The 18776-nt window shown below is 34.8% G+C and overlaps 2 protein-coding genes across 2 annotated transcripts; one reads left to right on the plus strand and one right to left on the minus strand.

Annotated features, from left to right (window-relative positions):
- The first annotated feature begins 290 nt into the window (after positions 1-290).
- On the plus strand, positions 291-2747 carry cdk5r2b (cyclin-dependent kinase 5, regulatory subunit 2b (p39)). The gene has a single exon (XM_026912609.3). It carries the CDS (start codon positions 427-429, stop codon positions 1249-1251), a length of 825 nt encoding a protein of 274 aa, XP_026768410.3. The 5' UTR covers positions 291-426; the 3' UTR covers positions 1252-2747.
- Positions 2748-4608: 1861 nt separating this feature from the next.
- Positions 4609-11562, minus strand: fev (FEV transcription factor, ETS family member). Its single transcript, XM_026912608.3, has 3 exons — positions 11512-11562; positions 10904-10975; positions 4609-6648 (listed from the first exon to the last, which is right to left on the minus strand). The coding sequence occupies exons 1-3, from the start codon at positions 11522-11524 to the stop codon at positions 6098-6100; spliced, it is 636 nt and encodes a 211-aa protein (XP_026768409.2). The 5' UTR covers positions 11525-11562; the 3' UTR covers positions 4609-6097.
- Positions 11563-18776: the final 7214 nt, after the last annotated feature.

The raw sequence follows: 18776 nt of genomic DNA on the forward strand, positions 1-18776 counted from the left end.
AGGTTTACAGGCTTCCATGCTGGCTGGTGGTTTAAATATCTTGATTAGATCATTAGTCCTTCAGCTCACTAATCTCATTAATTAAAGTTTCCTTCTGTGTCTTATTTTCAACCAGACTGATGACGTGTAAACTGTGGATGCTGATGGTCTGGTTTTAAAATCACATGTCTCAAGTGGGGTAAAGACACATGGCCTCATTGGAACCCACACTAAATTTAGCTCTAAAAGCCAGATTACGATTGGTCCATCAGCCTGCCGGTGCTCACCAAGCTTCCTCAGACCTGATGGGATTATTCCGTGGTGTGGATGGAGGACTTTGTGTGCACTGCTGTGGAGAGTGTGTGGTTCTGTACTGTTCTTCCTTTTTTTGAGTTTCTGATTTCTTCCTTGTCACAATAAACGTTTAAGTCATATGCAGCAGGAATAATGGGAACGACGCTCTCCGTCTCCCCGATGCTGCGGGACGAAGTGGCTGAACACAAGAGGAGAGGCTTGAGCAAACCGAGGTTGATTGTGTCAGCCTTCGGTTTCAAGCTGGTTAAGCAGAAAAGTGGCAAGAAAGTCAACCCACATCCTCTACCATTTCAGACCATCCATACCAGAGAAGATCTGAAAGCACCATCCCAAAATTGTCCACCACAGTCTGAAGAAATCAAGACGTCCTCCCAAAAACTGGAACAAACCAAACTCCCAGTAACCAAGCAGCTGGAAGACGTGCAGAAGAACCAACCAAGCCGCCAGTTCATCACATCTCCAGTCCGCATCGTTCTCCAAACCTCCACAGGTGAGCTGCTGCTCTGTCTGGGTCGATTCCTGCGCCGTCGCTGCCTTAAAATCTCTGATCTGACCTCTAACGAGGTGATCGCCTGGTTCAGGAACGTGGACCGGACTCTTCTGATGCAGGGCTGGCAGGAGGAGGGCTTCATAACGTCGCCCATCCTCGTCTTCGTCTACCTGCTGTGCCGGGACAGCGTGAGCGAGGACCTCACCAGTCCAGGTGAGCTCCATGGTGTCTTTCTCACCTGCCTGTACCTGACCTACTCTTACCTGGGCACAGAGATCTCGTACCCGCTCCAGCCCTTCATTATCGATGACAATAAAGAGGTGTTCTGGGAGCAGGCTCTGGGCGTCATCGATAAACTCAGCTCCGACATGCTGAGGATCAACATGGACCCGCAGTTCTTCACTGAGGTTTTCCAGGAGCTGAAAAGTGAAGGAGAGGTGAAGAACAGGAACAGTCTGGACCGCTGAAATTCCGGATTTTGGATTTTTGTAATTCTTCGTTCATCACATTTTCTTCTTGACGCACTAAAACAGGAAGTGAGTTTGTTTTAAGAGCTGCAGAGGACCGATACAATGACGTGTAAATGTGGACTGTATATTTATTTTAAGAATCTGAGTCGTCTTTTCTCTTCTCTACGCTTCTCTAAGATGTTAGTTGAGGTTAAAGACAGTGTTTTTCATAAACAACTAGAGAGGGTTGTTGTTGTGGACTTGTACAGAAGGTTGTAAAAGTTTGTGTATACAGTCATTTAAACCCCAAAATTAATCTTAAATGATTAAAAACAAGCAAAAGGGAAATATGAAAGCTTTTTATTTTTATTATTTTAAAGTCAAAAATGGACTTTAATATTTTTATTCAGAAGCAAAAAAAAAACAAACTATAACTGTACAGATTGCACAGACCCGGGAATACTGATGCTGTTATTGATGTAAATAACACCATAATTATCTAAAGCACACTTTATTTATTGTGAAATTAATGTTTAGTGATCTGAGTCACTTGGTATAAATACAGTAGTGCCCTGTGGCTTGTTTTCCAATTTTCTTTTTAAAATAAATTCATTGTTAGACAGTGTGTCTTCTGCTGTGTTGCAGTGAACTTGAAATTTGAGAAATGTGCCAATTTTTTACTTTATTTAACGATTTTGTGCTCTACTGTAGGTTTTCTGTTATTACCCTCAGATGTTTTTAGAGTGTTGGCCGTACTCGGTTATGAAGTGCGGCTTGTTTGGATCAGTGTGGTTTTGTCTCTGGGGTTTATTAAGGACGAAGGTCAGCCTTTATTGCCACATACAGCGTACATGTACAGTACAGTGCAATTCCTTTCTTCATATATCCTAGCTTGTTAGGAACCTGGAGTTCTGATGATAGCTCCTGCTCCTGAGGAGAAGACAGCAGGATTCAAACTCTCAACCTTCTAATAATTGCTTGTGAATCTTCACCACTGTCCACAGTGATCTTCATCACATCCATCACTTTAGCCACCAAGGCGACACTGTAAACATGCTAACGTCATTCTCCAAACAGACCTTCTGCCTTTCATCTACAGCTCAATTCTCTAAAGACTGGAGGAAAAGAGATTTAAAGAGAAACTGTGGGATTTGGTTAAATTAGGTGAATCCATGCTTTAATGATTTTTTTTTAAATTTATTTATCTGTTAAAAGAGATCAGAGAAAGTCCATGAAACACTCTGCCTGCTAGTGAGTTACGTAACAGGATAATTCTGGATTAGTACAGATTAGTGCTAATGCTCACATTAACACTGTTCAGCTCATGGGTCAGGGGTGGAGTTCAGATCAGGAGTCATCAAACAAGCGTGTGTGTGTGTGTGATTTTTTTTTAAATGAACCTATGAGACTTGTGATAAAACAATAATCTCATTACTCTACATCTCCAGAGCACATATAAAAGCTTTATTCATGGATAAAACAATCGGTTCGTAGATGCTTTTCTGCTCACCGCGGCTGTAAAGAGTGGCTGTGTGAGTTATCGTAACCTTCCTGTCAGCGTGAGCCGGCTGGCCGTCCTCCTCCGACCTCTCATCAGCGAGGCGTTTCCACTCACAGATCTCCTGCTCGTTGTGGATGCTTTTTGCTTTTGCACCAAACTCTAGAGAATGTTGTGTGAAAATGCCAGGACATTAGCTGTTTCTGAAATACTCAAACATAAGCAACCATAAGCTCCGACTGCTGCCACACGACTGGCTGATTCCATGGCTGAGGTTATTGGAGTGATCAGTGAGTGTACATGTCCAATGATTAATTATAGTAGTTTAATAATAAACGGGAATCTGCTAATTCCCCATTTATCAACCGTGTGAATGCATAGTTGTGAACAGGTACAGGTTTCTACACACACCAAGTACTAAGTACATGATAACCCATGTCGAGTTATTGTGTGTATATTTACACACACACCTGATTATGCATATGAAAGAACCCCAAGTGGTAGAAAAGTTTTTACACCCCAGTCTACAGCTGAGCTTCTTGAACATCATCACCAGGTAGAACACGCGACTCGTGACTCCGATATTGGACATGGCTGAATTACAGGTGAGTGTGTAACTTGTAAGTGATTGCAGTATTGCACTGTGCAGTGTATGTTATTGCATGTTGTACATTGCAGGAGGCAGAAGGTTATGTCCTGAAGCCCTGGCTGATGCCTCCTGTGGTAAATCCTACAACTCTACAGGAGCACGATTACAGCCGAGCGCGCTGTAGGCTTACTGAAAGTGCACTGGCTGTGCGTTAATGAGGCTTTTCAGAATGCTAATCTTTATTACATGAGGGATAAAATTAGCTGTTGGTTTGCTAGGTTGTGGAAGCCTGCAGTAAAGCTACACAGCGTTTAGATGATGAACACACGCCAGTAGAAGGGACTGACGCTGAAGCAAACCCTCAGCAGTGCGACTTAGACACGGGGATAATCCAGTGCTTTTAGCTGAGATTTATTCGAACACAACCGTTTTGCCCTGATGAAGTAAAGTACTCAGTTAGAGGGTGTTTTATATTTATTAATTTAATATAATAAAATCATTTCTTGATTATCAGCAATGCCTTCGACTCTTTCCTCTGATTTTTCCAGCACTGTGTCAGTGAGGAGTCCAAGCGCAACAAAGATCTCAGATCCGATGTGGTTTACAGAGGACTCGGCAAATCTCATGACTCTATTGAGCAATATTTTTCTTAAAAAAAGGGTCACACAGTTTTAGTTTGCAAGGTACATTGTAATATATTAAACTGAAAATGTAAAAATAAATAAATAAATGTTTTAAAATAATAATAAAAGTAAATGATTACTTGCTCAGTACCTTGAGACGGTCCACACTCCTCTTGGTGTCACCATTAGGAATCTTTGTTTCAGGGATTTTTTGTGGCTAGTGATTTATTATTTTTATTTTTTTCTTTATTGCAATTATTATCAAAACAAACTCCATCCCAAATCTGTGCCAAATAACACATATTTTGGTTTCAGGCTACTTCCTGTAAGAGTAACTTCCTGTAAGAGTAACTTCCTGTAAGAGTAACTTCCTGTATCTCTACCTGATTGTTGGTGAAGTTCCTCTTCTTGGATCTTCTCCACAGGCTTTAATTCGTCCACAACACGCAGTACCGCAATCAGGACTTTCTACAGGGACGTTGTTTACCATATATGGTGATTTGGGGGTGTTTCTTTCTGTAAATGGGCGTGGCCATGCACGAGCAGAGCAATTTAGAACATGTAGGAGGTTTAGAGCTTCCTGAAAACCCCATTGCGTCAAATTGAGAAGAATCCACTCCTTACAGCGATTCTTTAGCAAATAAAGAAAATAATTTGATCAAATACGTTGATATAAAATTGCTACACTAGGCGGCTCCATCACTGTGAGATTTTAATCCCTGACTCTCAATCTCAGCGTCTCTGCAGATATTTCTCACACTGTGAAAATAAACGTAGGTCAAAAACACGTATTTTTCATCATTTCAAGTGACTTTGACTCTAAATTTCCTAAGACAGATTTTTGTAAGAGAACATGACATGATTATTTGAATGATAGAAATATCATCATTAATTTTTGTTACACTAAAACGCTGTTAAATCAGAAACGTCAGGAGACGAATCACACTGAGGTTATTTATTTATTTAGATATTTCCCGAGCTGATGTACGTTATACTGCTTTATTATCCAGATGCTGGTTTTTTATTTCTAAATAACGCATGAATTATATTGATTAATTTTCTAATTAGAGCAGATTGAATATTGTTTATAAGCTGTAAAGTCGACTCTAAGTCATGTTTATTAACTCATTAGTGAATCACAGGCTGCTGTAAAACTCTTGGCATCATATTTTTTTCCTTCAGTGTTTTCAGCGACGTTTTTGTCTCAGAGTCGTTTTATTTCTCGTACCATGTGGGAAAGAAAGCACACGGCCAAAATGGAGTCAAATCCGAGTCTTATTTTCACTGTGAATATCCACTGATGTGATATTTTTATTTTTTAAATCAGAAAATAAAATTCTGCACAGGTTGTGTATCAAACTGATGAGCTTTAATTCATGTTAGCGTAAATGCAAAATGTAAGAAACTGGAACATCTTTAACGCAGAATTCAGAGAGAAGCAGCAGCTTTACATCTTCATTTAAAATTAATTTACGATTCGTCATTTGATCCAGAATTAATCCTAATTCCACAGCTAGGACTAGCATGCTAATATCAGTGCAGCATGCTACAAAAAAAACCATCTTTATTGTTTATGCAACCAGGCTACGTTCGTTAGCATGCAAGTGTCTAAAAATGCTTAGCGATAAAAGTTGCTAATTAAGACAGATTTTTTTTCAGAATGTTTTCTGCTTCATATTGTTCACACAAATGTGCATGAGGCTTTTATAATTACATTTCTAGCTGAGCTAGCCAGCATTTGTTTTGTTGTTTATGTTGTTTAGCTCGCTAGCTTGTTGCTATGTCCAAAATGGCATAATTGCCTACTACGCTATTACACATCCTGTAAATTATTTACATTTTTAATACTAATTATTCTGCTAAATAGTGATCCTGCAACTTATAACTGCTAATTGTTCACGAAACCTGTGACACTGCGGTTGGATTTGCAGTTAGCCGACGTTCAGGGTTTATGCTAACTCCGTTTATAGAGGCACAGGTAAAAATCTATTAGCACAGCAGTAGCGCAAGTCAACGTGAACGTATTTGTGTTGTTGTAATCAGACGAGATCAGAAACATGGAGAAACTTCTGAACGTTTTTAAGATTAGCTACAAATCCAGTCACCTTGACTAGCCGTTTCTAGAAAATTCCAACCCCAGATGACTCCGCCCCCTCAGTTATAGTGGTTGTTGATGTTGTTGAGGTGGTTGATGTTGTTCACGCAGCTGATATGCGCTGCACTGAAGTGCGCAGGCGGCTGCAGGCCGTGACTCGGATACAGCGCCGGTCCGGATCCGGTCCAGTACGGGAAGCCGTGAGGTCCGACGCCGGGAGCCACCAGGTTCAGCTTGGAGATTCCTGAGAACGGAATGGAGGTGAAGTTGGTGTGGAGCGTGTAAAGAGCCTCGGAGGAAGAGGAAGTGGAAGTGGAAGAGGAAGAGGGCTGGCAGGCCTGCGCCAGGCCCCGGAAGTCGAATCTGTAGGCGTAGCGCTTGCCGTGAACTTTGCTCATGATGTTCTTGTCGTAGTAGTAGCGCAGGGCGCGGCTCAGCTTGTCGTAGTTCATGTTGGGTTTGCTCTTGCGTGCCCCCCAGCGTCGAGCCACCTCATCCGGGTCGGTCAGCTTAAACTCGCCGCTCGCACCCTCCCACGCTATACACGACACGTTAGCGCTGTCCGACAGGAGCTCCAGAAGAAACTGCCACAGCTGGATCTGACCACTTCCTGCAAAAAAAAAAACAGTTCAGTACAGAAACACTGAAAGAACCTTTATATTCGGTCATGAGCAGATCTGAGAACTGATACACAAACAACTAGTGAAATAAATAAACAAAAACAAAATCCAAATCCCAGAACATCCAACATGAAATAACAAACAGCGCAGAATTACAGACAAAAAGCAGGCAAGACTTCGCAAAGGGTAAATAACTAATGTTTATGAGGACGTGGAAATCAGGTGAACTCAGTAACCCGGAGGTGAGCTAGTGCTCGGGTGATGAGGACTTCGGGTGGAGAATGTGTTTCCCGAAAATGATCTTATTTGTTAAATAAATAAATAATTGATTAATTGATTAATTAAATAAATGAGGAAGGACAATAGCTGTGAGTCTCTCTGTGAGTTTCTGGAAAGGCTTCGTAATTAGAAATGTAACCCTAAGTACAGGATGATTCTTAAATATTAGTTTTATCGGGTCAGTACTTCTACAGAATTTCTTTTATTTGAGTTTGGACTTGAGTACATGACACACTGTCAGCTCTTTGGAGGAGGCGGGGTTTATCTTTGTTAGAGAGAGACTGGGGATAAAGCTGTACATCTGGCACTGTTCACTTTCTCATCTGAGAAAAGAAACACATCGCTTTCTGTGCTTTCAGTATAAGAACGAGGCAAAAACACGTGTGCTCTGCTTCAGAATAATAATAATAATAATAATAATAATAATAATAATAATAAGCACAAAGATCACGGTTAGATTGAAATGTTTCTCTGTCCCGGATGAGACGATGATTAACTCTGTGATTAATTTGAGAAACTCAGGATGGTTTGATTTTCCTTCAGTCTGTTGATCCACATTTATTAATTAAGGAACATAACAGAGGGTTTATTACTAAAACCTTTCTTACTTATCATTATAAAAATACACTATAATAACCTACAGCTGTTAAATAGATTGTATAGGTTTAATTTATTTAATTTTAACACTTCTTTAATTTTTTATTTAACCTTTTATTTACTCTGTAAATATATAAACACTAAAATACAGCTGTAGGAGAATAAATAAAGGAGCTGGAAACTGACTGAATATTTAATAAACATGTAAAAAAAAAATCTTTAAAAAATCTGACTGACTGTTACCAAATGTAGATTTATTTATTTATTTATTTATTTATTTATGTTTCCTTCATTCCTGAATTTCATCACTGAGTCTAAAATAATCCTCTACATGCATAAGACCTTTTATTAAACTCGATAGATAGATAGATAGATAGAAAGATAGATAGACAGATAGATAGACAGATAGATAGATAGATAAATAGATAGATAGATAGATAGATAGATAGATAGATAGATAGATAGATAGACAGATTAATCAGTAACAGAAGCGGATATTAAATTGTTTAATACTGAAAGTTGGAGCTGTGATTATTAACACTACATTATTAACAGGTTATAACATTCATCAGTGTGAAAACATCTACAGTTCATATATGTGAAATATATTATATAATATATAAATATATGAAAAAAGAAAGAAAGAATGTAGTTTGTTTTGTCAGTGTTCAGTTTTAATAAAAAAAATAATAAAATCAATATAAAGTGTTTAATAAAATGTGAATTTTCAGTGTTATATAATAAAATATAATCTGCTGTGAGATTTTAGGGACTCGTGAGTGTGTGTGTTTATCATCTCTGATCTCATTATTATTATTATTATTATTATTATTATTATTATTATTACACGTGCATTATTTTTATATTTACAATAGAGTGCACATTTTCATGACGTCACATAAATAGCCCACTACCCCATAGTGCTTTTGTTTTATTTATAATGAATGCGAAATAATAATAATAATAATAATAATAATAATAATAATATATTAAGAGGAAGTGATTATTAAACTGATTATAAAAGGAGAAAGACATGAAATAATCTTTTATTTGTCTGAAAGTGTGCAGAAGTTTATAAAAGTAAATGAATTGCTGATTTATTACACTGCAGTCTGACTGTATAATCATAATAATAACATTAAAACACAATAAAATAAAATAATAAAAGAGTCTCAGATTGTTTTAAAGCTCTGTTAGGATTTTAAATACCCGAATGTTCATCTGTAATTCTGAAACACGTCACAAACCGGAAGTTACGTTTACTGGATTATTGTTTTAAAGAATGCAGAATTATTACTATTATTATTATTATTATTATTATTATTATTGTTATTATTATTATTATTATTATTATTATTATTATTATTATTATATCGCATTCATTATAAATAAAACAAAAGCACTATGGGGTAGTGGGCTATTTATGTGACGTCATGAAAATGTGCACTCTATTGTAAATATAAAAATAATGCACGTGTAATAATAATAATAATAATAATAATAATAATAATAATGAGATCAGAGATGATAAACACACACACTCACGGGTCCCTAAAATCTCACAGCAGATTATATTTTATTATATAACACTGAAAATTCACATTTTATTAAACACTTTATATTGATTTTATTATTTTTTTTATTAAAACTGAACACTGACAAAACAAACTACATTCTTTCTTTCTTTCTTTTTTCATTTATTTATATATTATATAATATATTTCACATCACAGCTGGACTGTAGATGTTTTCACACTGATGAATGTTATAACCTGTTAATAATGTAGTGTTAATAATCACAGCTCCAACTTTCAGTATTAAACAATTTAATTATTATTATTATTATTATTATTATTAGTATTATTATTATTATTATTATTATTATTATTATTTCAGTTCTTGAATTATCAGTGTGTGAGATTTTGAACAGAGGATTCATTAATTTAATTCCAATTGTAATCTGCGTTAAAATAAATAAAATAAATAAAATAAAGCCAGTATTCATCTAAACCATCAGTGAAAAGTCGTTCATTTTACGCATTTTATTGAATAACGAACAATTTAACGAAGAAATTAGTTTTTTCTGAATATTTCATCATGTAAATTCTGTTCAGCGACTGAAACAATAAAAACCTGAAACAGTAAAAAACTCATCTGCAGATAAAAAGTTCACATTTGCAGCGGAACTGAGCAGAAACACAGCAAGAACTGTTCATATTAATATTAATAAATCTTCAGTATCTGAACATCTTTAACACAAAAACAACAAACTGTCCAAAGTTTTCAGTAAATAAACCCTGAGCTGCGAGTTTTTACCAAAAAAAAACTATCAAATTATCTTTTATTTTTATTTATTTTCACAGATTTATTCGTCTTAAACATTTTGTTTGGGTTTTTGGGACTAATGTTCATTTTCGCGAAACGCACGCGCTGTATTAAACATTTACTCAATAATACAATATTATTAATGTTTATATAAAATAAAAGTTATTTATTGATATTTATCTGTGAAAACTGATCAAAGACATTTTAGGAAATGAGTTTTATTATTTTCTGTGCAGTGATGTTTCTGATATCATTCTAATGTTAATAATGAAATAAAAAGGAAATAAAGAAGCGATTTTAGGAAAATAGAATAAATTATATAAATTAAATTATAAATTATAAAAATTTATAAATTATATAAATTATAAAATATTAAAATGTGAGATTTAATTTGAGCACAAACGAAATAAACACATTTCTTAAATCGTGTAGCTTCAGAAATCTGATGTTTTAGAATCGAAGCTAAATCTGTCACGTGTTTTATTCATAAACTTAATAAATATTTTATAAGCATTAATTTATCAGTGTAAGAAAAAGAAATTCAATAAATAAATAAATAAATAAAATAAAATAAACCTGACTGTTTTATTGTATATAAATCTCCGAATATAGAAATATAGCAATAAAACTTTACTGTACGTTTAATATGTAGAAATAATTTTGCTTTAAAAATATAAATAATAAATTTAAACTGTGGTTTGTGAAACAGAGAAATAAAAGAATTTTAGTGAAATATAAAAGCGAGAGGATTCTTAATTGTCCTGTACAGAAACATAAAGCTTTAGATATGAAGCTCAAGCTGTTAAAAAATAATTTCGTAAATAGATGTTTTTTTATGCAAAAATTAATAAATATATTTATAAATAGTTTTAAAAATACATTTGATTTGACTTGGCTACTGGATATAAATTTCCAAATATGAAAATAAAAAATAAAAACATTGCTGTAATACACTGTAATGTAATGATATCATGAATAATAATAATAATAATAATAATAATAATAATAATAATAATAATAATAATAATAATAATTGAGTCTTACCTTTCTGAACTCCTGCATTGATGGGGCTCCAAGAGGAACTTTTACTTTCCTTCAATAAATTTTCTGTCGGATCTAAAATACATAAATAAATCAATATAAAATAAAAAATATAATTTAAAAAAATTGCAGTTTAGAAAATTTAAATTTGCTGTATTACAGATTATTAGTAAAATAAGAAATAATAATACTAATTATTATTATAAATATAGTTAAAGAGGAAAAATGAGAAACACGATTCCATAGAAAGAAAATGAAATAAATAAATAAATCGAATGAAATAAATTGAATCCGTAGAGAAATGTTTGTTTGTTTTTTTGTTGTTAAAATGATGAAATGATGCTTTAAAAATGTGCTGAAGTGAGATTAGAAGCGAAAGCTCGCGCTTCTGAGGGGAATTTCTGCGCTCTGGAGTTTTTCTGCTGAAGTCAGGAAGCGCGTTCAGGAAAAAGGATTTCCGACATCCGACAAAAGAGGAGCAGGAGCTCCACCATGCAGCACCACCACCATCATCATCATCATCATCACCATCATCAGCACCATCATGCACTCCTCCTCACTCACACTCACATCCTCAGTCTAAATAAAAAGCCCACAGAAAGGCGCAGTACCTGAGAGATACATGTTAAAGCCCAGGTTCTGTCCTGCAGCTCTGTGCGCGCGCTGCTGAGGGGGAGCACGCTTTCATTCACACCAACACAGGGGTGTGTGTGTGTGTGTGTGTGTGTGAGAGAGAGAGAGAGAGAGAGAGAGAGAGAGAGAGGAGGGGGGGAGAAGATTTTTTATTAAACTTTATCTCAGAACTGTGATCTGGAATAAATGCGAGGCAGATTGAAGTTTCCAGGCAACTGTCTCGAGCTCCATCTCTGCGCACCAATATTCACGGAGGACAATTTCCTCTGCAGCATTGCTTTAATTAAAAGAGCAATTTACCTCTGTCATCTTTTCCACCAGCAATCAGCATCATAAAAAAGAGAAAAAAAAGAGGGAAAGAGGAGCGGATAGCGAGCGCGCGCCGCTTATCATCCCGCTATCTGCCTTTAATAAAGTTCCTGCGCGCACATGCGGGGTTTCTATGGAGAAGTGGAGTGTTTGACATGCGGTGTTTGATAAATCTCGCCTCAGCTCCCTCTCTCTCTCTCTCTCTCTGTCTCTCTCTCTCTCTCTCAGTAAACAGCAGGAAAAAGCCTCGCGCTGTATTTTCTGTATTTTAGCGCATATGCTTCACTGCGTCTCTGCAAACAGGAACATTTTAACCCAGACATCTGGCACGTGCACGGGACATGGGCTCATAAATATAAAAGCTGGACCATTTTATGACCATATAGACACAGACCACATCACACACTGCCTTATGTCTAAAATATAATATAATATAATATATAATATATAATAATATAATAATATAATATAAGACTGCTTCTCTGCACAGTGGTGAAAGTAGAAACTCAGCTGTTTAATATTAAACCAAGTGCACAGGCCTAATAAATAAATAAATAAATAAATAAATAAATAAATAAATAAATAAAAATGTTCCTCAAGGTTCAAACTAATGAAGTTTTAGTAATGCTGAATGTTTAGGAGGCTGTGTGATGAGAGAGAGGAGGGTCAGTGAGCTCTTCTGTTCATTTATAGGATGTGAATAATCTTTTAAATAGAATAATATGAAAAATAATGTCTTTACATCTCTATTTACATCTATACATCTACATATCTACATCTATACATTTACATTTATTCATTTACAGCTATACATTTAATATTATTACATATTACATTTATTCATTTAGCAGATGATTTTGTCTAAAGCGACTTACAAACGATTATACATCATCTCTACATTTATACCATATCTACATCATCTATATATCTCTACATTTAGATCATCTATACATTACCTCTACATCATATACATCATCTATAAATGTAGCAATGATGTGTAGATGATATAAATGTATATATGATGTATATGATACAAATCATCTATACATCATCTATAATACATTTATATCATATACATCATCGTTACAGTAGCTGTGCATCATCTGTAGCTGATCTATAGTGTATGTGTAATGTTGTGTAGAACATCACCTATACGTGTTTTAAAAAAGTCTTTACATCTCTATTTACAACATCTACACATTTACATTTATACATTTACAGCTATACATTTAATAATATTACATATTACATTTATTCTTATAGCATAATATCTATACATTTATATCTTCTGTGCGTTATCTCTACATTTATATAATCTATACATTACCTATAGATCAGCTATGAATCATTTATACATTTACATTTATTCTTTTAGCAGATGCTTTTATCCAAAGCAACTTACAAACGATTATACATCATCTATACATTAATACCGTCTATAAACCATCTATACATTACCTATACATCATGTATACCTTTATACCATATCTACTGTACATCATCTATATATCTCTACATTTAGATCATCTATATATTACCTCTACACCATATACATCATCTATAAATGTAACGATGAGGTATAGATGATGTATATGATAGAAATCATCTATACATCATCGTTACAGTAGCTGTGCATCATCTGTAGCTGATCTATAGTGTATGTGTACTGTTGTGTAGAACATCACCTATACGTGATCACTCAGTAACTGTGTGCTTTGGTTCAGCTACCACTCGGCCCTCAGAAGCCTACAGCAGAAGGTCCAGGCTGCTGAGAGGATTATTGGTGTTCCTCTGCCCTTCCTCCAGGAACTCTACTCTTCCATCTCAGACTCTCACGCTGGCCACAACCTCGACTGCGCAGCAGAACATCCAGAACATCCAGAACATCCAGAACATCCAGAACATCCAGAACATCCAGAGCAGCTTCCTCACAGCCGTCTCAGTCACGAACAGTTAACTCAGTGCATGTTTCCTCTGTGGATATAATCTTATGTGCAGGTGTACAGTCTATTACCTGTATATACCCCTACCTGCGGTACCCCATGCACAGCTGTACACAACATCTGCACATCTGCACATCTGTATTCTGCCTTTAGATTTATTACATCTTCTTTATATATTTTTAATCTTATTATTATGTGTCTTGCTGTCATGTTTGTGTATCTACTGGAAGCTTCACTTACCAAGTCAAATTCCTTTTGTGTGTGTGTGTGTGTGTGTGTGTGTGTGTGTGTGAGAGAGAGAGAGAGAGAGAGACAAAGAACACAGGTGGTAATAAAGCTCTTTCTGATTCTGATTCTGATCTATACATCATCTATATATTTACATCATCTATACATTATCAATACATTACCTATACATTTATGCTTACATCCTCTATACATTAATATCATCTATACATTAATATCATCATCTATACATTTATACATTAATATCATCTATACATCATCTATACAATATCAATGCACCTATACATTTATGCTTACATCCTCTATACATTAATATCATCTATACATCATCTATACATTTATACATTAATATCATCTATACATTAATATAATCTATACATCATCTATACATTTATACATTAATATCATCTATACATTAATATAATCTATACATTACCAATACATCTATACATTAATATCATTATCAACACATTACCTATACATTTATACTTACATCATCTATACATTAATATAATCTATACATCATCTATACATTTACATCATCTATACATTATCAATACATTACCTATATTTTTATACTTACATCATCTATACATTAATATAATCTATATGTAATTTATACATTTATACATTAATATAATCTATACGTCATCTATACATTATCAACACATTACCTATACATTTATACATTAATATCATCTATACATTATCAACACATTACCTATACATTTATACTTACATCTGCTATAGATTACCAATACATATATACATTAATATCATCTATACATTATCGATACATTGCCTATAAATTTATACTTACATCATCTATATATTTACATCTATAGATTACCAATACATTTATATTTACATCATCTATACATTAATATCTAAACATTATCAATATATTAATATTATCTATACATTACCTATACATTTATATTTAAATCATCTGTATATTTTGTATTTATTTATTCATCACACATGAATAAATAAATAAATAAATACTTGAATAACGAAATTTCTTTCTTTTCGTTTGTTATTTATGTATTTAGTTAGTTGTTGAAGTGATTTAGTCAGTTTGATCATTTGAAGTCATAATGCTGGATTATTAAAGTGCTAATAGCGCCCCCTTGTGGAAAATCTCCAGCCTGCTATCAATAAATAAATCAATAAATAAAGAGGTTTCTGTACAGTAGGCATGCACTGTTCTTTTCACTGCACACTTTCGTTTACAACTTTTTATTAATATTTTTACTATTAACTTGAAGACTTCAGTAAAGCATGTAAAAAAAACCATTTATTATAAGAACAGTTTAATTTTTAAAAACAATAATTAAAGTATATATCATACACTAATGACCTCCGCACTCCTCACGTTTACAGTTCACTCCATTTTATTCCTTTTAGTGACTCATATGATTTCACGTCTCCTTCATTAACAGGATAAAAGAAAAGACACCAGAGTTTAACTCAGAGGTGTGAAAAAGAGGAAAAATCCTCCTCACATGACACCTCACGCAGCCAGAATGAAAAAAATACAGAAAACTTTATTAAGATTTTAAAACAGAGCACCATGGTGTGTGTCAGATGCATGCAGACTCACCGCAACAGCACTGAGTATACAAGAAATAAATAAATTCATATTCTTTATTTCAGATTTAAAAATTGAATGTGCTAATATTTCTAATATTACATCTTATGTATTAATGCATTAATATTCAGTATGTCATCCGGGTCTCCTTCCTGAACTGGAAATATTAGAGAGTTGAAATTCTTTTCTGTGACTCGAATCATTTGAATCAATTCATTTAAATGATTCATTCACTGATTTGTTCAGTTGTATGTTTTTCCTGAATGTTCAGTCTGATCAAACCCATGAAAGTGATTCACTTCCTTTAGCAGTTCATTTCATATCTACATTCTCTGATTTTGCTTCATGCTGAGTTTATCTCGATGAACTTTAACCCTGTGACTCTTTGAAGTGTCAGCCAATAGACAATGAGCATGAGGCTGAGGTCATGTCTCTCTGTATGATTCATAACGAAGGAAATGATTTAATATTATTACTGTTTCACTATGACAAGATTTTCATTTTAATGCAGATAAAAGGAGTTTAAAATAATTCATCACTGCTCATATTTAGTGTTAATATTTATATCTGAGGCTTGTACTTGTTAAAGAAAAGTGTACAAGGAAGTTTTGTTAGTGCTGAAATCAACCACAGAGAACACAATTCTCAATATACAACACAAAATATACACAATACACACTATACACAAAATATACACAATACACAATAATGTTGTGTGGGTCTTAAAGATAATAGCAGTGCTGTAGCTGTTAATGCAAGAGCTGAAGATCAGTCCAGATAAATGTTCATCCACATCGTGGTGTTGTTTAGAATAATTATTTCACACACACACACACACACACACACACACACTACAGATCCACTGAAATGCTGGAAATCTCCACCTGTGTCTGAATCAGCTGAAACTGGAATCATTAAACTCACCGATTCACCTGATTCACTGAACAACACAGGAGCCAATCTCTGGCAGGGCTGAAATGATTCACTGACTCACGGATCATGAATCAGGTTTAACACACAACTGCAAATAATAAATAAATTGAATAAAAAAAAATAAATAAAAACAGACAAATATAGTGTTTGTTATAGTGAAAACACACAAAAAAATAAATGAATCACGTGAAAATTAAGCCACAATAAATGAATCATGTAAAAAAAAAAAAACAATAAATCAATGTTTAAAAATAAAAGAATCATATATAAAAATAAATGACTCGTGTAAAAAAAAAAGTGAAAATAAACAAATCATGTGGAAATATTGTTTGAAAATAAAAAAATCATGAGTAAAAAATTATTCATCTGTTTAAAACAGTGAATTAAATAGTGAATAAATGAATTGTAAAAAAAAAAATTACATGAATCATGTGTAAATAAATAAATAAATAAATAAACACAGATATGGCTATTTTATTGATGCTAGAATCAGATCTGGGTCCAATGAGTGAAGAAGTGACGTATCAGCAATTATTTTAAAAAAGAAAGAAAGAAAGAAAGAAAGAAATGGCTCAGAGACTGACACTGATTCACTCACCTTAGTGAGTCGTTCAAAAAGAATCATGAATCATTTGAGAACAAACACGGGTTTCTTTCAGGGTTCTACATCCTACTCATGATTTCGGAAGAACTTAAAGTTTGCTGTTTTAAAGCCACACCCCCAAAATACAATCCCGAACCCTACTGTGAGGAGGCAGAGCTTTATAAAATGATTGACAGGAGACTAGAGACACCTCCTCGTCCTGATTGGTTAGATGTTAGACATCACATAGTTCTCTTCAGTTACAGCACAGTGCTGTTGAGTTCTGGACTCTGATTGGTCAGAAGGTGTTGATTAATTCTCTATAACAGCAGCTCTGACAGTAGCGCAGGTTTATATTAATGCACTCATTCTAATACGTTATCGTTTCCATAGTAACGGCTCATTCACACTGACATGTACAGCGAACGCTTCACAAAAACTAACATCTTATTTATGTAATGTTTATGGAAGGAGTCTCCAGTAACAGTCAGAGGTAAAGCTGTAGCTTTAAGTTTTCCGATGATTCTTTGCGGTTTCTCGATAAAGTGCGTAACAAGCTGCGTTTTTTTGTCTTGTTAACTCTAAGAGAGAGAAAAGAGACTGTTGAGGGAACGACTGTTTATAGCTGCTATAACATAAGTGACAATAGGAAGTAAGTAACTTGCTTCACAGATATAAATGTGACTATAAACGGATAAAAAGCATGATGTGATGAAGTTATAAAACGCTGTGGTATAAGAGGAATAATTATTACTTACTTAACACATTACCAGACTTGATAAGATGTTAATGCTGGTCCCGCCCACTCAGCTTGATTGACAGATGATTTTACTATTCAATACAACGTTAATTGACATCATTAAATAAGACTAAAAGTCTAGCTAGCCTCTATACATCACACCTCAGCTTTTATTAAATGTAGTGAAGAGTTGAGACCATATATGGACTTCCTGTTTCCTGTCGCTCTCTCAGGCTCGGTCGTGGTGTCTGTGGCGTCCCAGACTTGCTTTAGCTGCCTGAGTCTTTTACACTGATCGCAGGCAACTTAAAACAAGCCTCGAATGCTAGACAAGGACTCGGTTAGACATTACAGCGTCACTTTAGCGTGTTCTTAGCGTGTAATTTACAACAAAAACAACTCCTGATACATTTTTCACAAAGTTCCTCACATCTTCCTCACATCCCGGATCCTAAATCAGCATTATCCAGTGGATTAACCCCAGAAATCTGATAATCCATTATCCGTTTTCCCGAACAGAAGGAGGAAAGTGACTCACCATGCCCTCCGAGGAGTCCACACACACTCACACACACTCACACACACACTCACACACACACGTTTCTGTCGAACAGCCTGTCCTCTCCATCCACACACACACTCACACACACTGGTTCTGCAGCACAGCCGCAGTGTTCACACCACTTTTAATACTCCACACCTGAAAAGTGTGTTTGTGAAAGGTGTGTGCAGTTGAACATTTATTAGGAGATCCTGGTCTGGGTGTGGAGGTTGAGTTTTCAGCCAGCTACCGATGTGTAAACGTGTGTGTGTGTGTGTGTGTGTGTGTGTGTGTGTGTGTGTGTGTGTGTTTGCAGGTTCCTCGACAAACAAAGCAACAGGCGGACTCGGAACAGGAT

The sequence above is a fragment of the Pangasianodon hypophthalmus genome, chromosome 5 (assembly GCF_027358585.1).
Source record: "Pangasianodon hypophthalmus isolate fPanHyp1 chromosome 5, fPanHyp1.pri, whole genome shotgun sequence".
In the NCBI taxonomy this organism is placed as follows: domain Eukaryota; kingdom Metazoa; phylum Chordata; class Actinopteri; order Siluriformes; family Pangasiidae; genus Pangasianodon; species Pangasianodon hypophthalmus.